Source organism: Rhinoraja longicauda, chromosome 16 (assembly GCF_053455715.1).
Source record: "Rhinoraja longicauda isolate Sanriku21f chromosome 16, sRhiLon1.1, whole genome shotgun sequence".
NCBI classification, from domain to species: domain Eukaryota; kingdom Metazoa; phylum Chordata; class Chondrichthyes; order Rajiformes; family Arhynchobatidae; genus Rhinoraja; species Rhinoraja longicauda.
The window spans coordinates 35,679,138-35,701,046 of NC_135968.1; the positions used below are offsets into that span (position 1 = coordinate 35,679,138).

The 21,909-nt window shown below is 41.0% G+C and overlaps 1 protein-coding gene across 3 annotated transcripts in view; it reads left to right on the forward strand.

The window, feature by feature from the left end:
• dock1 (dedicator of cytokinesis 1) overlaps nt 1-21,909 on the forward strand; it is a 404,255-nt gene that overhangs the window by 336,863 nt on the left and 45,483 nt on the right. For all 3 annotated transcript variants that reach the window (XM_078413630.1, XM_078413629.1, XM_078413628.1), the window contains 2 exons: nt 11,508-11,592; nt 15,700-15,786. In XM_078413630.1, coding sequence (XP_078269756.1) covers nt 11,508-11,592; nt 15,700-15,786 — 172 coding nt within the window. The remainder of the gene's footprint in view (nt 1-11,507; nt 11,593-15,699; nt 15,787-21,909) is intronic.

Below are 21,909 nucleotides of genomic sequence, written 5' to 3' on the forward strand. Positions count from 1 at the left end.
ATGCGGGTGTATGCTCCATTGGTGTCCTAGATCACCCAACTACCTGACTGGACGACCACAATATGTTAATATGTGAGCAACACAGGGGCTCCTCAGGGGACGGTCCTCTCTCCCTTCCTGTTCACCATCTACACCTTGGACTTCAGAAATAACTCGGACTCCTGCCACCTGCAGAAGCTTTCAGATGACTGCAATTGTGGGCTGAATCAGTGAGGGGAGGGAAGCTGAATACAGAGGTGTAATCAACGACTTTGTTGAGTGGTGTGGGCTGAATCACCTGCAGCTCAACACCGACCAGACTAAGGAGTTAATGTTGGACTTTAGAAGAGGAAGACCCCTATCCCCTGTCTCCATCAATGGTGTGGATGTGCAGTTTACCAGGGAGTACAAATACCTTGGAGTGTACCTGGACAGTAAACGACTGGTCCAGGAACACTGAGGCCCTGTACAAGAAGGGACAGAGCCGGCTGTACTTTTTGAGAAGGCTCCACTCCTTGAATGTCTGCAGTAAAATGCTGCAGTTGTTCTACCAATCAGTGTAGGAAAATAACTGCAGATGCTGGTATAAATCGAAGGTATCACAAAATGCTGGACTAACTCAGCAGGTCAGGCAGTGTCTGAAGAAGGGTCTCGGCCTGAAACGTCACCCATTCCCTCTCTCCTAGATGCTGCCTGACCTGCTGAGTTACTCCAGCATTTTGTAATACCATTTACCAATCAGTGGTAGCCAGTGTCATCTTCTTCACTGTCGTGTGCTGGGGCAGCAGGGCAAAGGCCGCGGACACCGATAGGATTAACAGGGAAGGCTGGCTCCATTCTGGGAGCAGAGTTGGATTTATGGGAGGTCGTCTTGGAGGGGAAGATGCTCCTCAAACTGCAGTGCGTATTGGACAATACAGCTCACCCCCTCTAGGACACACTGGTCAACCTGAGGAATATCTTCAGCAACAGACTGGTTCCACCAAGCAGGACAGAATGCCACAGGAGATCCTTCTTTCCTGTGGCTATCAAACTGTCCAACTCTTCCCCCTTCAGTCATGGGGTAGACTGAGACTGACTCCCCTTCCCCAACACCCCCTCCCCAATCTTTGCACATCTCCAATTCTTTCCACTCATCACATTAATTTCATGTATTTTGTGTTTTTATGACTATTGGCAGATCCATTTCCCTCCTGGGATAAATAAAGTTCTATCGTATCGTATCAAATCCCACATTCACTTCACATTCCAGCCCACCCTCCCATGTGTACACTGCTAAAGGCAATGGAGATAACGCCTACCACACCACCCTCATGAATTATGAATGTTCTTGGTCACCTCCACAACTTTCACTGGTGAGACACAATTTACCGTGCACAAGGCCATGCTGGTTATCTCTAATCAGTCCTTGTCTTTCCCAATGCATGTACATCATGACTCAGAATTCCCTCCAATAACCTACCCACCGCTAATGTAAGGCTCACCAGTCTGTGTAGTTCATAGGCTTTTTCTTTCAGCCTTCCTTAAATAGAGGCACAACATTAGCTACCCTCCAGTCTTCCGGTACCTCAGCCGTGATTGTGATTGACACAAATATCTCTGCCAGTGGCCTTGCAATGTTTTCCTTAGCTTGATGAGATCCTGGGGATATATCAATTGTAATTTAGTTTAAGACCTCCAGCACCTCCTCTTCTATTACATGGACTCTCTTCAAGGCATCACTATTATCTTCTTTGGTTCCCTTGCATCCATGTCTTTCTTCACAGTAAATACTGATGAGAAATATTCATTTAACACCATGCCACCAAACGTGGACAACTTTGTTGATCTTTAAGGGGCTCTATTTTCTCTATAGTTACTCTTTTCCCCTTATATGCTTGTCATATCTCTTTGAATTCTCCGTTACCTTAACCGCCAAAGTTATCTCATGTCCCCTTTTAGTCTGAGATAGACTCAAAATGCTGGAGTAACTCAGCGGGACAGGCAACATCTCTGGAAAGAAGGAATGTGTGACATTTCGGGTCTTCCTGGTTTCAGTCTTAAGTCACTCCTATACCTTCTATGCTCCTCGAGGGTGTCTTAGCTGCCTATATCTGACATATGCCTATCCTTTCTTGACCAGAGCCTTAATATCCCCTGTCATCCACAGTTTCCAAATCCTGCCAGTCCTTTACTGTAACAAGAATGTACTGGCCCTGAACTCTCACTGTCTTATGTTTAAAAGCCTCCCACTTGTCAGACATCCCTTTACCTACTCTGTTATACCTACAAACAGTCTTCCCAATCAACTTCTGAAAGTTCCTGTCTATTACCATTTAAATTGGCCTTGTTCCAATTTAAACTTCAATCTTTGGCCCAGTCCAATCCTTTTTGATAACTATTTTAAAACTAGTAGAATTATTGTCATTGCTCCCCCAACAACACTTCAGTCACCTGCCCTGTCTTATTTCCCAATGGTTGACGTTTGCCTCGTCTTTAACAGGGACATCAACATGTAAGACATTTAACAAATTTCACTTCATCCAAGCCGTCAGTACTCTAGCAATCTAAGTCGACAATTGGAAAGTTAAAGTCCCACTGTTACTACTGATCTCCCTGCAGATTTTGTCCTCTAACTCCCATTGTCTATTGGGGAGTGGGGGGGGGGGGGGGGAGGAGGAGGTAGGATAACTCCATTGAAGTGATAATGCCCTTCTCATTTGGTGTTGTACTTGGCGACACAGTCCTGGGCGGGTGGCTAATGGAGACGAGGAGTGGTTGAATTTGAGGATAATTTTACATATGGATTTTCCTTTATAATCAAATGTTGGAATGTTTCATGGAGAAATACGAAAAAGAACAAATGTATGACTTTAAAGATGTTCATTGATGATACAGCGTACTCTCATCCGTCTGGCATCCATGGGGAGCAAGGGATGTGGGTAGCATGATTCTGCCGATTGCAAAATAATTCCTCAAGTAAAACATTTCTCCATGACATACATTTGTATTCTATGCATGTCTCTAAATACGTTGCTGAACTATATATCAGCTTTATAAATGATGTTTTACTCTAATTTTATATTCCAAGGCCGGACAATATTAATGTAAAATATAGCACAAACAAATGAATGATTGTAGTCCCTTTCACATGAATTCTCAAATCTTCAAAAGGATGTTGCTGCTCATCTGACTACATCTGCTCGTCCTTTTATATTAATAAACTGAGCACTGATAAACTGAAAAATGTCTTTCCACAAATATTTTGCAGTTTGGAATTGGAAATTACTTAATATTCTTAGAAATTTGTGCTAGTTGCGTGAGAATTCTGGATGCTTAAATCTCAGATAAAGGAGACCTTACTCTACCAGGGTGCTTTGGTACAATTATTACATATCCAAATATTGCTTCCACTGTGCACAATGGCAACATATTTGTCTTATTTTAAGTGTTTGTCATGTCCTAACTATTACAATCAGGTCCTCTTCTTCATTTCCATTTTATTTACCACACATTCTCTGACCCCCGTTCTCAGCTCGTGTTTGTCTGATAATCTGAAAATATTTCCCTCAATAGACATAGGAAATCTTCTGGATCATTGAATGAGATGTATCCTTACATTTCTTTACTTATCTGCTCTATTAATTATCAATGTTTTAATTTTTTTTAATCATTATTTTTAGGTTATACGGTTCTTTAAGCAATTTTTAATTTATAGTAATTATTACTGGCATCCTTGCAGGAGTATGCTTCTTTTTTATATTTGATTTGTTATCTTAGCATAATGTTCTTTTCGTGGATCAAGTCTTTACCTTTCTTTAGCAGTTGTAACAGCGATCACAGATCCTACTCATTGATACCCATGAGACTAGTTCAAGAAAATATGGGTCAATGGCTAAATTCCTACTTGACCTGCTGCATTGATTTGCTTAAATTCCAGAGAAAATTTTTACTTTATTTTAGTCTGATATATTCCTTCCTCATCTACATCTAATTTCTACATCTAATTTTAAAAGAAAAGTTTCAAGGGCAAAAGCCACTGGGAATGCTGAACCGTTTTATGAGGGAAATTTTTCCATTCACTGGCAATTAATTTTCTGTGTAAAATTGATTGAACGTGATCAGAAACTTTCAACGTATTTGCGATGGATAATAGTAACTTTGGCTGGAATCTTCATTTTTTGCGATCAAAGTCGTGCAGAGTTTGAGTGACACTGAGCTCACGTTTACCGTCTTTGCTGCTTGTCATGGGAATTTCATTCGTGGTCCTACTGAGCTTCTGGAACAACCAAGAGCAGGAGGGGAGGATCCAGAGACAAGAATGACTTGTCAGAGAAGCCGAAAAGAAGGGGAACAAAAGGTCTCCTATATTCCAAGAATCTTTTGGGATATATTTTCTGACCTCCAACCTTCTGAGGAGTAATGTATGTGTAGGCAAAGGTTTTTCAAGGCAAGAGCGACAGACATCTATTGCCTTCTGTGGGTAGAATGTGAAGTTAATCTCCAGATCAATACAGGACATGAGCCATATTTCAAAGCTTGCAATTCATGCAGACTTTGAAATGTCACGGATGTTCTTACTTCAAGGAGCGCGTGTTCCTTGACTTAAGCCATGAGTTGCAAATATCACTGACCACAGATTTACCAGGATTTCAGGCTTCCCAAGAATTCAGTCGGTAACATTCATTTAACTCCCATGGTTCCCATATATACCTGAAGTAGTTTACGTATCACAATATTTGAATATGGTGATTGTACGTAAGTTCAATTACAATCACATGGTCATTACGAACATTGCAATGTTTTAATCCTCAATGTGAGGCTTTCCGGGTTCATTTGCACAGGAACAACAATGCAGTCCCCTACATTAACAATTCCTGCAGTATCGACGGGCTACATGCTGGATAATTGCAGCCGGTATAAGAATGAAGTCTCTTTTTACTGCACAGTAGCAACTGAAGGCAGAGAGTAAAGAAAATGTTATGTCACAATGTATAAATATAGGGTGATAAGGATAAACTATTAAGGCAATTTCCTTAATATCTTAAAGTCTTTCAATCCCTGTTTTGAATATACTCATTTAGAAAATACTTCATTATTCTGTTATTTTACCAAAATGATGGATCTTACATTTTTTCATATCATCTTCCACTTCCCATTTCCTTGTCCAATCCATTATCCGGTCTACATCCCCCAAAAGCCTTTTTACATACACTGCACAACTCCATTGCTACCGAGTTTTGTATCACAAGCAAACTAAAATGTATTATGCTTTATACCCTCATCCAAATTATTGATCAATATTGTAACACCTGGAGCCCTATGACTGATCACTGCAGCACCTTGCTTGTCAAGCTTTTCAACAGAAAATGACATTTTTATGACTGCGCCCTGTTTTTTTAATCCATAGTTGAATATTATCTGTTTTTGTTTTACTTAATAATTTCCAGTATAACATTTTATTAAAGGCCTTCTAAAAGCCCAAATACACTATATCATCAGTTTTTGTATCTATTCTGCGTGATTAACGTGATTTTGCTTTCATAAGCCTAGTTAATTCTAAAATGTATTATTATTTCCAAATGGCCTGATACTGTTTCCTTTACACTATATTCCAGCATCTTTTCTTCTGCTGATGGCAGAATTTCCTTTTTCTCTCTCTTATTTTTTAAATAATGGAGTTAGATTTGCTACATTCCAAATAATGGAAATCATTGTGGAATCTGTGGAATTTTGGAAGGTGATTGCTATACACAATCACATAGCCACCAGATTCAAAAACTAAGGGTGCAGATCATCACATCATGGGGATTTATTAGCTATTAGACTCCTCCTCCCACCCCTCATTCCATTGAATCCAACTCCACTTCTCACTGCTTCAGGAAAGCAGCTACCATGATCATGAACCAGCAAAAGGGACAAAAGGTTTAGACTCAATAACTGCCTCATCCCCACTGTTACCAGACTCATGAATGGATCTCTCATATGCTAAGGATAAATTCCTGATCTTCCAATCTACTTTATGTGGTCCTTGCACTTTTTATCTGCACTTTCTCTTTAGATGCATCACTATATTCTGCACTATCTTCTCTTTTGCACTATCTAATGTACTTATGCACGGTATGATATGTCTGGATAGCACGCAAAACAGTTTTTCACTGTATCCCGATACCTTTCACATTAATAAACCAATATCAGTGTGAATGAACCAGGTTGGGTTTCTGGTAATATGGATGCCTCAGGACTTGAAGCTGTCGACCATCTCTACAGCAGCTTTGTTGATGAGGACAAGGTGTGTTAACTCCATTGCTTTGTTAGGCCAACAACGCCAGCACCTCTTCTGTCTTGTGTAGTTGTTACATTGACACCATGATCTCTTTCCTGTACTTGGTTTTATCATTGTTGTTGAAACAGCCGACAACAACAGCTGGTACCATCGATGAAATTATAGATTGTGGTACCGTACTTGACCGCATAGTCTTGAGTGCATACGGAATAGAATAAGGGATTGAGCACACAACCCCTGAGGGTTCTTGACCCGAAACACCACCCATTCCTTCTCTCCAGAGATGCTACCTGTCCCACTGAGTTACTCCAGCATTTTGTGTCTATCTTCGGTTTAAACCAGCATCTGTAGTTGCTTCCTACAAACTCCTTCATAGTCCTATTTTCTTCCTGCATGCAGATCGCAGGGGGTAAAGATTGTTCCGAAGATGGGTTCAAATGTGGGCTGATACCAATCTTTCAAAGAACTTCATTATGGTTGGTGATAGAACTGCAGGGCTGTAGTCATTGAGACAGGTCATTTTAATATTCCTGTGGACTGGAATAATGGAGATTTCTTTGAAGCTGATGGGGACAGTAGCTGGTTTGAAGTGAGAGGTTAAAGATATCAATGAAGACTGTGGGAATTGATTGGCGCACTGTTTCAGAACCTGTCCAGGAACTCCATCCTTGCCATCCTCTTTCCGATAATTTACCCTTGTGAAATAAAATTTATCTTCTGCATCTGAGATGTATGTGACAAAACCAGCAGGGGATAGGGGAATGCTGCTCGGTGGAACTTTGTTTGATTATTCAAAATGGGTGTAATAGACATTGAGCTCATCCAGTAGAGATGTGTCATTGCCAGAGCTCCTCCCTTCCATGGATTATGGCGTGCAGCCTGTGATAGTTATCAGACTCTGCCACAGTTGCCTAGCAGCCACTTGATTGAAGAACCTTGTGGAAGTCATACTTGGTCTTCTTGTGCGGGATCATGAGCTGCTCACATTTCATTTACCTGAGCAATCCGTGTAACTGGGCTACTCACATGCACACTTCGTGGGCATGGTAATTTTATGTGGCACTCCGCCCTTGAATATTTCCAAGACACCAAGGGATTCCAAGGGATCGGTGTTGGGTCCCTTACTGTTTGTAATCTACATAAATGATCTGGATGTCAACGTACAGGGCATGATCAGCAAGTTTGCAGATGACACAAAGGTAGGGGGGAGGGGTGGTGAATAGCGAGGAAGGGATCTGCAAGCTGCAGGAAGATATAGATGAGATGGTCAGATGGGCGGAGCAGTGGCAGATGGAATTTAATCCTGAAAAGTGCGAGGTGATGCACTTTGGCAGAAATAACTTGGAGAGGGAGTACACCATGAATGGAAGGACCCTAGGGAAGACAGGGGTACAGAGGGACCTTGGAGTACAGGTACACAATTCCTTGAAGGCAGCAGGACAGGTGGACAGGGTGGTTAAAAAGGCATATGGGTTACTGGCCTTCATTAGCCGGGGCATCGAATATAAAAGTAGGGGGGTAATGATGGAATTGTACAGAACACTGGTGAGGCCACAGCTGGTGTATTGTGTACAGTTCTGGTCACCACATTATAGAAAGGATGTGATAGCTTTGGAGAGGGTGCAAAGGAGATTCACCAGGATGCTGCCAGGGATGAAGGGCCTCGGCTATGAGGAGAGACTGGGCAGATTGGGGTTGTTTTCCCTGGAGCAGAGAAGGCTGAGAGGGGACATGATTGAGGTGTACAAGATCATGAGGGGCATAGATAAGGTAGATGGCGGGGAACTTCTTCCACTGGTGGAAGGTTCAACAACGAGGGGACATAGATACAGGGTAAGGGGAGGGAGGTTTCGGGGGGATGTGAGAAATAACTTTTTCACCCAGAGGGTGGTTGGAGTCTGGAACTCACTGCCTGGGGTGGTGGTGGAGGCGGGAACACTCATAACGTTTAAGAGGCATTTGGATGGGCACTTGAAATGCTACAACATTCAGGGCTACGGTCCAAATGCAGGAAAATGGGATTAAAATTAGACTGTGTTTGGTAACGGGCGGCGCGGACACGATGGGCCGAAGGGCCTCTTTCTGTGCTGTAGGACTCTCTATGACCATATTGCTGTTAGATTTGAATGTTGTTTAAGAATCAAAGATTACTCAAAGGGTTTACAAATAGTTTTTTTTTTGAGATAACAAAATTTGTGGCATATTTTCTGAAATAGTTTAAGCAAAAATCAAAGTGCAGGAGGAACTCAGCAGATCAGACAGTGTCTGTGGAGGGAATGGACAGATGATGATTTGGATTGGGACCTTTCTTCATACTGATGGAGACTGGGGGGCAGGGAAGAAAGCTGGAAGAGAGAGGTAGGGGCAGGACAAAACCTGGGAATTGAAAGGTAGTTCCAGGTGAGGGTATTTGACAGATGGGTAGAGTAAGAGTAAGTGACTAGGACTAGAGGTCAAAAGGAGACAAGGGTGGGAGAAAAGAAAAGGCGGATAAAAATGTAAAGCCTGAGGCAGTGATATGGGTGGAAGGGGACGGAAGGAAGGGAAAGAAAAGATATAAAGGGGAAATATGGGACGGGATGGGAGCTGAGCAACTGAAGGAGGGGAAAGGTTCAGGGTGAGACTAGGGTGGAAGGAAATGGTGGATAAAATGAATGCAAACTGGGGTGGGCTTGGGCAAGGGAATGAGGGGGCAGGGAGGGAGGGTTATTTCATGAAATTGGAGAATTCATGCGTTAGGTTGTCGGTAACCCATGCATTCATACCGTTGGGTTGTAGGTATTCTATTTTTTGCTCAAGATTTCAGCATCTGCAGTTTCTTGTGTCTGAAATAGCCTCAGATCAGCCAATCAGCTGACTGAGCAGAAATGCTATCTCAGCAGTAGGTCATTATTTTCTCTGTTGCCTTCTCAATCTGTTACTGTTTGATATAGGTACTCACTAAAAGCAAAGGTAGACACAAAATGCTGGAGTAACTCAGCGGGTCAGGCAGCATCTCGGGAGAGAAGGAATGGGTGACGTTTCGGGTTGAGACCCTTCTTCAGACTGATGTCAGGGGAGGGGGCGGGACAAAGATCACTAAAAGCAACATCTTTTAGTATTCTTATTATACATTAATTACATTTGTGTATGATAATTTGAGTGTGTAAAATCAGTGACACAGGAGCTCTAGTGATGTAAACCTACCAATTTAATAAAACCCAAATTATTCTGCATTTTGAATTTGTTGTGAACTGGCTTGGCAAAGCTTAATTGGTTACTAAACCAAAGTAAAAGTTTCTGAAGGCCAGAAACAGTGAGTGGGGTCATTACTTAGTGCTAGTTAATCAATTTGTACCAGATGCTACAAGGTCATTTGTACGGAAACATTAAACAATACTGATAATTGCTTTGTTACCTGAAGAATTGGGAGGTAGAAGTGAAGAATGATCTTCACGGATGTCTCAAATGATGAAAAACAAAGGCCTTCTGTCTTGTACAAGGGTTATGAGCAACATTGATGATGTGTGGGATGAGCTAAAGTGGGCATAAGTGATAGGACATAAGTGAAATGTCATAAGCCATTCGGCCCATCAAGTCTACTCCACCATTCAAATCAAGGTTGATCTGAGGTTTCCCTCTCAACCCCATTCTCCTGCCTTCTCCCCCTCTCCCCTAACCCTATATATTTGTATTATATGTAAATATGTATAAAACCAGTGTACTCTAATGAACTGACTTTGGTAAAGATTCTCCCTTGCATGCTTGTATTGATTAAATAAAGAGCTGCTATATCTGTACTTCCAGGTGAAGGGTGGTGATGGAACCACAACAATGTCATTAAGGCACCAGAAAAATCAATAATCTTCATGAAACTTAACATGCTGGTGGTGCTTCTCTTCACTTGTCCTCTCTGTCTCTCCTGTCCTCTGTCTCCTCTTTCCTGTATTTGTCCTTTTCTTCATTGGGAGACCAGTCTCTAAAACACATTTCAGATGTGGGATTGCCAATAGGCAGCTTTAAAGATTTAGCTATGTTTTTCTACCTAGTTATGCAATAAAAGGGCAGCCATTAATAAGGATAGTCATGCAAATGAACTCCTTTGAATCCTGAGAAACTATTTCACTTATCTCTTGAATGTATTTCTTGCTAGTTCCCAGTCAGATAATTAGAATAACAGATCAATCGGATCCTATCTTATCTGGCCCAATTTATAGTCAAAGGTCTGTTTCTAAGCTAATTAAGGATGTTGTTCCCGTTCTTTAATAAATTGCCTCACTGTGGAAGGTATTATTCTGCTAATGTTGTTCGTTGTTCTGTGTTCCAAACTTAAGATTAAATTAAGACTCAGAATTCACTGCACAGGAGAAATATAGATATAATTTGTAAAATTGCCACCAATTATTTCTTGCATTGTTCTAAAAACTGTCCTCTCCACTGAAGACTCCTTTGGGAATCTTCAGTTGACACAAATCACCTCCTCTGCCTTTTCCTCTCTTTGGGACCGAGTGTCAAATTATGTTAAATATACTTTATCTTCCTGGACTGAGTCTTTGAATGCCCTGTAATTTCTCATCTGGATCCCTTGACATGTTCTTGAAGATGAATAATTTGCAATGTAGGGAAAGTGGTTGGGTGTACGACTATTTTGAGAAGCTCCATAAGATCATAAATAAATAGTGGATCTGTTATAACATTATTGTTTGTATTGAAAAGCCGAACTATGGAGACATGTATTGGAATCAGCAAAAACTGGTGAATGTTCAACTGAGTCATACATTTATGGTTGGATGACAATTGCCTTTAGCATCGGGAAAATACCTGAAACTAAATTCTAAATTATGATCCATGCATTTCTAAGATTTGATTGGGACATTTGTTGATGTTCCAATATGGAGGCTGTGGCTCTTCTGATAGTAAAGAATATAGCATTTGTCATTGTCACATCCCAAGAAACTAAAATGATCACCTAAGAGTTTGTGAATGCGTATCATGGGTGATGTGAAAGCTATCATTCCCTTCTGTAGGTTTCAATTACATTCTCTGCTGTTTTGGGTTACACATCTTACCTTTTTTTGCAAATTGCACAATGTTTCAACATCAATGTATACAATATTAAATATATTTCACAGAAAATATTGTTGTACTTATAACTTGTACTTCTCATATACCAATCATGGGAGTACTCAAAATTTATCAAAGAATTTGACACGTTCAACTTTGTCTACGCGATTTTGGTTTATGTACATGTTTTAGTACTATGTTTTGTGATTTTGTTTTTCAGTTTTTACACTATTAATGAAGTGCAACGATTCCAGTATTCAAGACCAGTCAGGAAAGGAGAGAAAGATCCAGACAATGAATTTTCTGTAATGTATTATGGTTTTTAATTGTACCTTTATCTTATTAATAATAGCATTTGCCATCAATTTCTTATCCATCTGTGGTGTATACAAGATAAAAATCATTTCCTTTATTTAGTTCCTCTTAATTGGTAAGCTAATTTAGTGAACTCCCGTCTAATGGTTGTGTTAATGAAAGGAAAGTGTATTTGTGTGAACAGGGTTGGTAAAGACGTGTAATCTGTTCAACTGGTACCAGAAATGAAAAGCAAAACACGCTACTTTCTAAGCCTGCAATTTATTTCACTATCTTATTTTGAAATAGTTGAAACCAATAGAACTGTCTTGCTTTTAATGAAATTGCACCCCGCTTATTGATTTGGAATATAATTTTATCTCTACTTTTCAAAATCATGAATCTGATAAAGCTTTTATGTACAATGTAAACAATAATAGCCTTCGCACTAATCCCCAGGATATTGCACTAATTGCTACCCTTTGCAACCAACCACTTTCCATTCTAATGCAGCTCCATTGCTAATTGAGTCTTCTGATTAAACTAAATTCTGATCTCATCAGGTTGCTTTCATAGAATGTAAAATAGTACAGCGCAGGATCACTATGTCTGTGCCGAACATAATGCCAAGTTAAACTAATCTCCTCTGCCTGCGAGTATCCATATTCTTCCATCCCTGCATATCCATGTGCCTATGAATAAGCCTCTTCAATGCTCCTATCGCCAACTCTGGTAGTACTCCACCACCACCTCTGGTCGTACATTCCAGGCAACTATCAGTGTTGGTGTAAAATGCTTGTCGCTCAATTATTAAACGTTGCCCCTCTTAACTGAAAGTTATGTCCTCCAGTCTTTGACATTTCCACCCAGGGAAAAAAGGTTCTGACTATCTACCCTATCTGTGCTTCTCATTATTTTAATATACTTCTATCAGGTCTCCCCTCAACCTCCAACGTTCCAGAAAAAACAGTCCAAGTTTGTCCAACCTCTCCATATGGATAATGCCCTCTAATACAGACACATTCTGGTAAACCTCTTCTGCACCCTTTCCAAAGCCTCCACATCATTCCTGTCATGGCGACTAAGACCGCACACAATACTCCAAATGCAGCGTAACCAATGTACTATAAAGCTGCAATATGACATCCTGGCTCATATACTCAATGCCCCGACTGATGAAGGCAAGCACAGCATTCGCCTTCTTTACCACCCTATCTACTTGTATTGCCACTTTGAGGGAGCTATGGACTTAGACCATAAGATTCCTCTGTACATCAATGCTATTAAGGGTCTTGCCATGAACCATATAACTTCCCATCACATTCGACTCCCAAAGTGCAACACCTCACACCTGCTTGGATTAAACTCCATCCGCCATTTCTCTGCCCATTTCTGTAACTGATCTAGACCATGCTGTATACGTTGACAGCCTCACTATCCGCAACTCCTCCAATTTGTTATCTTTGGCAAATTTACTAACCAACTCATTTATGTCCAAGTCGTATATATATCCCAACTTGTTTGGGAATAACCCACTTCCACCACAGCCCTATCTTTATGAGTAAATCAGTTCTGAATCCAAATGACCCAGGTCAGTGGTGCAGCTGGTAGAGCTGCTGCCTCACAGCACCATACTGGGTATGATCCTGACCTTGGGTGCTGCCTGTGTGGAGTTTGCATGTTCTCCCTGTGACCGCAGGAGCTTTCTCTGGGTGCTACAGTTTCCTCCCACACCCTAAAGACAGAGGTCAATGAACTTCTGTAAAATTGCCCCGAATAAGTGGATGAGAAAATGGGACATCAGAACTACTGTGAACAGGTGATCGATGGTCCACATGGACTCGATGAGCCGAAGGGCCTGTTTGCATGTTGCATATCTAAACTAAACTAAATTGTGGATCTCATGCATGTTAACCTTCTCTTTCAGCCTACCATGAAGAACTTTATCAAATGAATACTAAGATCCATGTACACAACATCCGCTGCCTTATCTCATTGATCACCTTTGTTATCTCCTCAAAAAAACTAATTCAAGTTTGTAAGATATGATCTGCCATATACAAAGCCATGCTAACTTTCACTAATTAGCCCATTCTTTTCCAAATGTGAGTAAATACCATCCAAAAGCATCCACTCCAAAACCTTCCCTGCCACTGATGTGAAACTCACCAGCCTATAATTTCCTGGATTATCTTTACTTCCCTTCTTAAATATTGGAACAACATCAGGTACTGTTCAGTCCTCGGCACCTTACCTTTGGCTAGAGAAGATAAAAAGATCTTCATCAATCCCCATGCAATCTCCCTCTGTTGCCTCTCATTATAACCTGGGATAGATCCTATCAAGCCTGTGAATTTATCCACCTTAATGGTCTTCAAGATCCCCAAAACAACCACCTTCTTGATCACAAACTGCCTTCGCGTACTAGTACTTTCCCACACTGATCTCACTGTCCTCCTTATTCTTCTCCAGAATATAGATGCAAAGTACTTGTTTAGTACCTCACTCACATCATCTGACTTCAAGCATAAATTCCTTATTTTATCCTTGAATTCCTTGCTTTACCCTTGGTTTCCCCCCTTTATCCTTGAATTCCCACCTTTATCCTTGGTTTCCCTCCTTTACCCTTTCCGTACTCCATATGACTTAATAAAACAAAAATGAAGAGCTTTTTTTGAAATAGCAGAGAAAATATTAAATAGAGAAGGCAAAATTTATGTAATCAAAAAAGTAAGCACTGCAGCTGTAGAAAATCTTTAATTCTCTTAATAACAATGTAAACCATACCAAGTGAAGAAAGCGAATGGTATGTTAGCATTCATAGCAAGAGGATTTGAGTATAGGAACAGGGAGGTTCTGCTGCAGTTGTACAGGGCCTTGGTGAGACCGCACCTGGAGTATTGTGTACAGTTTTGGTCTCCTAATCTGAGGAAAGACATTCTAGCCTTAGAGGGAGTACAGAGAAGGTTCACCAGATTGATCCCTGGGATGGCAGGACTTTCATATGAAGAAAGACTGGATAGACTAGGCTTATACTCGCTGGGATTTAGAAGACTGAGGGGGGATCTTATTGAAACATATAAAATTCTTAAGGGGTTGGAGAGGCTAGATGCGGGGAGATTGTTCCCGATGTTGGGGAAGTCCAGAACCAGGGGTCACAGCTTAAGGATAAGGGGGAAGTCTTTTAGGACCGAGATGAGAAAACATTTCTTCAAACAGAGAGTGGTGAGTCTGTGGAATTCTCTGAGGACGCTGGCGTTGAGTATTCGCCGCTTTTCCGTCAGGATAGTTTGTCTGTTTGTTTCTATGTTAATTGTTTTTGTAAAGCGCTTTGAGCATGTGATAAGGCGCTATATAAAATAAATGGATTATTATTATTATTATTATTATATTTAAGAGGGAGTTAGATGTGGCCCTTGTGGCTAAAGGGATCAGGGGGTATGGAGAGAAGGCAGGTACAGGTTACTGAGCTGGATGATCAGCCATGATCATATTGAATGGTGGTGCAGGCTCGAAGGGCCGAATGGCCTACTCCTGCACCTATTTTCTATGTTTCCATATTGCCGGACGGCTGCATTTATGACTTGTTCAGATTACGAACCGTTCTCGAGAACGGAACCTTGTTGCAACCCGGGGAAGACCTGTCAGAAATTAAGAAATGAGTGGCAAAAGTTGTTGTTTGTTGCAGTATTTATGATTACACAAGTTTCACCTATCCTCGATGCATTTTTAAATCAACTTTAATATCTATTATTTTTCTAGACATTTGCTTATTTAAGTGTTCCTTAGTCTAGAAAATTTGTACAACCCAGATTTTTACCCACATCATTTGCAAATATCTTGTTAGTTAGAAATGGCTTTACAGTCATTTACACGCATGTCAATGGTGGTAAATCCTGACAAACATGACACTGAAGAAACTAATACAATAAAGCAAGTACAGTTTTTTGAGTTCTATAATATGAATAATGATTAACAAGAGTCAAGTATATTTTTAAATTGTGCTGTTGTTTATGCAGTTAGGCATAGAATAGATTTAAATGTAGAAGTCGACGTGTGATTCTCAGAGGCTTTGTTTTTCCAGAGCATGGGCTAATTGCTTGAAATTGTTTCCATAGAATATGTGGATTGAAAGGACCACGTACGTGACAGCATACAAATTACCTGGCATTCTGCGATGGTTTGAGGTGAAATCTGACTCAATGGTAAGCATGATCTATAATGTCCATAATCAATTATCTTCCAAATTGAACCTGCAGATAAAATGAATATAATTTCTCTCGACAACCTTTATAGACAGTTTGGTCAACAGATATACATGCAACAAACTAAAATCATGTTGTTTAAGATATTATTTAAGATTGCTCAGTACACAACTGTATTACAATGATTAGTAATTTATTTGGAATGGATATTTTATTACCTAAACCTGACAGAGCTGATTCTTAATTAAATTAATTGAATTTATTTTGCAGATTTTCTGCACTTATCTGTTAAATTAGAATATTTAAAAAGTCTGTGTACTAATTTTGCAGTGATAATTCCACAATTTCTGCAGTTTGTAAGATTGCTTTCTGTTTAAAACATGTTTTTTTACATCAAATTTAAATTTAAACAATCTAAATCAATTTATAAATACCATGTTATGCAATGCATGGTATTGAACCAATTGTATATTGATTAATTATAACAAAAGGTTAAAATAACAAAATAGTTTAATTCAATTGAAAACAATCATTAAAGATTAAGGAAATAACATTCAAGATGCTATTTTCACCTCAATGTGGGCAGCATGAACAAAATATGTTCAGCATATCAACCTGAGGCCTAGGTGATGCTGAGTGTGTTCCAAAGAAACTTGTCAGCCTGCAATGAACGTCGAGCTGCTGACCCCAGATAACACCAAGGCACTAAAAAGAGATTACGCAGCTTAGAGAACCGCAAAGCCCCTCTTTAACTCCCTGATGCATTGGTGGGAGAACCTTGAGAGCCTTCATGCTAAAAGGTGTGTATAAAGCAAGACTGAACCAGTGGAAATTGCATCAACTCCAGGCAAACGAGTAGAATCCACCTTATGAAGGGGGTTATATGTGAGGGAGGAATGCTAAGAACTGAAGGGAGAGCAAGCTTTGCTTTTCGCCTTAGTATTGTCCAAGATTATCTTCTGATCCAGTATCCGCTCAGTGGAGCAAGATGAGAAATGCTTGTGCTTCTTCTTCTAAAGGGTTTACAGGGGGAGCCAGCTTCATGGTCCATAGGCTTACAAAAGATGGTTCAGTAACAACCTTGCAGATGGATATGTTGAGGATCTGCAAGTCCTTATATGTCCACCTGAATAGCAGAAAGGTCACAGACAGCACAATATCCCAGAACTCATGTCCTCTGTCATGAAGGCGCAAGAGGTTCTGGGCCACGCACTAACCCTGGAGTAGTTGCCAGGCTCCATCCATGTCTCGGGACATACAGAACACCAACTAAAAACAGCTTATTGGCTAGATTTTTTGAGGATCTGTAGGCCTGGATGTGTATCACTATCCTTCCTGTTGGCAGAATATCTGAATACATGATGAAAGGTGTCACCAAAATCAAGAATCCAAAGGATGGTTAGTATGGACATCGGGAATTGGCAATCCATCTCATTTTTGAACATGGATTACAAGATCCTGTTCAAGATCGCCGCCAATTGGATCAAGTCTGATCTGGGACTGTAGTGCTGTGGAAGACTATTAACTAAAAACAGACTTTAGTTTGCCCAGAATTATTTGGTCTTCCAGTTTAATGAGCGGATTGAAGTTCCTCAGTGGGTGCTGCCACCTAACATGTTCAAGACTGCAAGAATTAATGCAAAAGGATGCATTAAAGCTCTGTCTTGACAATGGTCATGGAGAGGATGCTTTCTCTTGTGGGAAAATCTGGAACTAGGGGGGGTCACTATTTGAAAATGAATGGTCACTGATTTAAGACAGATAAGGCATATGGAAGGAACTGGTGGATGTATGAAACAAGCTGCCAGAGGATATAAGAAAATAACTGCAGATGCTGGTACAAATCAAAGGTATTTATTCACAAAATGCTGGAGTAACTCTAATGCCTCCAAACTTATAGTTCCCCAGCCCCGCCCGGCCCGATTCTACCTCCTACCCAAAATCCACAAACAGAACTGTCCCGGCAGACCCATTGTCTCTGCCTGCTCATGTCCCACCTAACTTATTTCCACCTACTTCGACTCCATCCTATCCCCCCTGGTCAAATCCCTCCCCACCTACATCCAGGATACCTCACACGCTCTCCAGCTCCTCGATAACTTCCGGTTCCCAGGCCCCCACTCCCTCATCTTTACCATGGATGTCCAGTCACTCTACACTTCCATCCCCCACAAGGATGGTCTCGAAGCCCTCCGTTTCTTCCTCGACCGTAGAACCAGCCAATCCCCATCTACCAACACTCTCCTCCGCCTAGCAGAGCTGGTTCTTACCCTCAACAACTTCTCCTTTGACTCCTCCCATTTCCTCCAAACCAGAGGCGTAGCTATGGGCACAGGCATGGGCCCTAGCTACGCCTGCCTCTTTGTCGGGTATGTCGAACAATCCCTGTTCCGGGCATACACCGGCCCTATCCCCGAAATCTACCTCCGCTACATCGACGACTGCATTGGTGCTACCTGATGTACCCATGCAGAACTCACTGACTTCATACACTTCACTTCCATTTCCATCCTGCCCTTAAATATACCTGGACTATCTCCGACATCTCCCTCTCGTTTCTGGACCTCACCATCTCCATCACAGGAGACAGAATAGTGACGGACATTTACTATAAACCCACTGACTCGGACAGCTATCTGGACTACACTTCTTCCCACCCGGTTCCCTGCAAAAAGTCTATCCCCTACTCCCAATTCTTCCGTCTACGCCGCTTCTGCGCCCGGGATGAGGTGTTTCACACTAGGGCGTCAGAGATGTCCTCATTCTTCAGGAAACGGGGCTTCCCCTCTTCCATTATAGATGAGGCTCTCACTAGGGCCTCTTCCATATCCCGCAGCTCCGCTCTTGCTCCACCTCCCCCCACTCGCAACAAGGACAGAATCCCTCTCGTTCTCACCTTCCACCCCACCAGCCAGCGGATCCAATAAATCATTCGCCAACATTTCCGTCACCTACAACGGGACTCCACCACTGGCCATATCTTCCCATCCCCTCCCCTCTCTGCGTTCCGCAGAGACCGTTCCCTCCGTAACTCCCTGGTCCACTCGTCCCTTCCTACCCAAACCACCCCATCCCCAGGCACTTTCCCCTGCAACCGCACGAGATGCAACACCTGTCCCTTTACCTCCCCCCTTAACTCCATCCAAGGACCCAAACAGTCTTTTCAGGTGAGACAGAGGTTCACCTGCACCTCCTCCAACCTCATCTATTGCATCCGCTGCTCTAGATGTCAACTTATTTACATCGGCGAAACCAAGCGCAGGCTTGGCGATCGCTTCGCCCAACACCTGCGCTCAGTCCGCATTGGCCAAACTGATCTCCTGGTGGCCGAGCACTTCAACTCCCCCTCCCATTCCCAGTCTGACCTTTCTGTCATGGGCCTCCTCCAGTGCCATAGTGAGGCCCACCGGAAATTGGAGGAACAAGCACCTCATATTTCGCCTGGGCAGCTTGCAGCCCAGTGATATGAACATCGACTTCTCCAACTTTAGATAGTTCCTCTGTCCCTCTCTTCCCCTCCTCCTTCCCAGATCTCCCTCTATCTTCCTGTTTCCACCTATATCCTTCCTTTGTCCCGCCCCCCTGACATCAGTCTGAAGAAGGGTCTCGACCCGAAACGTCACCCATTCCTTCTCTCCTGAGATGCTGCCTGACCTGCTGAGTTACTCCAGCATTTTGTGAATAAGCTGCCAGAGGAGGTCGTTGAGGCAGGGACTATCCCAACATTTAATAAAGAGTTAGACAGGTACATGGATAGGACAAGTTTGGAGGGATATGGACCAAATGCTGGTAGGTGGGACCAGTGTAGCTGGGATATGTTGGCCGGTGTGAGCAAGTTGGGCTGAAGGGTCTGTTTCCACACTGTATCACTCTACAATAATTGAATGGCAGAGCAGACTTAAAAGGCCAAGTGGCCTACTCTTGCTCCAAAACCATATGTCTATTTGTATGTTCATAAGGTTTTAATGTAAATAAGGCATCCACAATAGAGATATGAGAATGGCCGAACAGCTGTAGTAATAGAGCAAATGGAGGTAAAAGACATTTAGAAAAAAAATGGAGCTGAGATGATTAATCTTTGGATGATTGATACTTGTAGTTATTGCAATGCTCTTCTTCATGTTCATGGTTTACACAAGATCAATATGGGATGTATTTATATGTGGGCTGGAGTACCTCCGTGGACCAGGCAGCATCCCTGGAGGTAACGTTTCAGGTCAGGACACTTCTTCAAACCACAAATGTCACCCATCCATGTTCTCCAGAGATGCTGCCTGATCCACTGAGTTACTTCAGCAGTTGGTGTTTTTTTTTGTTAACTAGCATCTGCAGCTCATTGTGTCGCCAAGCTAAAGAACAAGTTGAGTTCACTTTCTGATCACAGATTAATATAAAGCATTATAATGGTCTGCTTACTGAAATATTAGATATTAAAGTGTAGTTGAATAATTTTTATTGTTCCTGTGGGATCTCTTTTTATGAAAGATTTTTTTGAGATGGATTAATAAAGTTCATTAATTTGCAACTATGATTAATCAGTTCATTGTCTTACCCTGTTTAAATCCATTGGTTAAAAGGAGACCAATCCATTGGTCAAAAGGAGAACCTTGTTGATGCCACAAAAATGTTCTTATATGTAATTGGAAAAATAATGAAAAGAGAGGAACTTAATAAGAAGGGGTTAACATTTTCTTTTGAGTTATAATATAATGGAGTTCAATCCCAGATATAGCAATATTTTACTTTAGCATCTAAACAGTTTGTACCTGTGAATCCTGTCTGATGATAACAGCTTAGAGTGAAAATAGGAGTGCCAACGGCACAGTGGTAAAATGTCAGTAACCATTAATAGTACTGTACGTGTGAGTGGATGTGACTAAGAATTATTTGTTTGCTTTTAGCCCTTTGTCTCAATTTCTCCCTCTTGTTGATTTTTATTTATAATGAGCAGAAGGATGAATTTAAGTCACCACAGCACTAAAACATCTTTTGATATAACTTATCTTTTGGTGTGTTTGCTGGTAGTTGTAATAGCCGGTCATCTAATTATCCTACTTGCAGGACAAGCTGTTCAAGGAATGGGTATTTAAAAAAATTGCTATGATTGCTTGGATAATCATTTCAATTCATCATTTGAGCAGAACAGCATAGATAAATGGTTTAGACTTTTTTGTTCGAAAGAAGGCCAAATTAACTAAACAATATTCCTAAATGTGATGATAACATTTTTGACATAATTTTTCGGTTGACTCATTCACAGGAGGCTAATATTATGCTATACTTTCTAATCTTGTCAGCCATCTGTAAACACTTCAAGCTAGTTTTGCAAATGGAATATGTGACTTGCTATCGTCAGTTTCTCAGTAACATTTAAAATTGGCATGTGAGAATCTCACCATCTGTCTAACCATGACCAATAACTTCACGCCCAAATCTCTAATTATTGTGCTTACCAGACTCTTCGTGATAGTGCTCTATGATATATAACTCTAAAATTTTACAAATATTAGCATAATTTGGCAATATCTTTGATATTGTTATTGGATTTTAAGAAAGTACAGATATCTTGTATTGACCTTTACAATAAAGGATATAAATGAAATAAATTTTAAAAAATACCAGCTTGGTAATGAAGCCAGCTGGATACAGTATATATTTTTTTAAATGGTGATGAATCAGCAGGTGAGTCTGAAAATAGGTAAATCTTGTAGTTAAGGGAATCTCTGAATGTTAAATATATAGAAGTTCGAACACTAGAATAGAAATGAGTAATAACAGTGGGAATTGAATTCTTGGAATTACTGACAATGTATTGGCTTCGTTCATGATTGAATAGAAGACAGTAGAAATATTAGGATGCTTAGAAATATATAGAAATATTGGCAGACTGTGACGTCGTGTTATCCAAGGATCTTAACGACACTTTCATTATATTTTAAAATGACTTCAAGGAATATTGGGAACTCTAGACAGATAGTTCCGCTATAGCGCATTTCCATAAAACTAATTGGATATAATATGATTGACGACTCAGGAAACATTCTTTGTATTGCACGGGCTGAATTGGATATAACACAATTTCAATTGGGAACTAGAGAACTACTTAAACGTTACTTTGGAAAT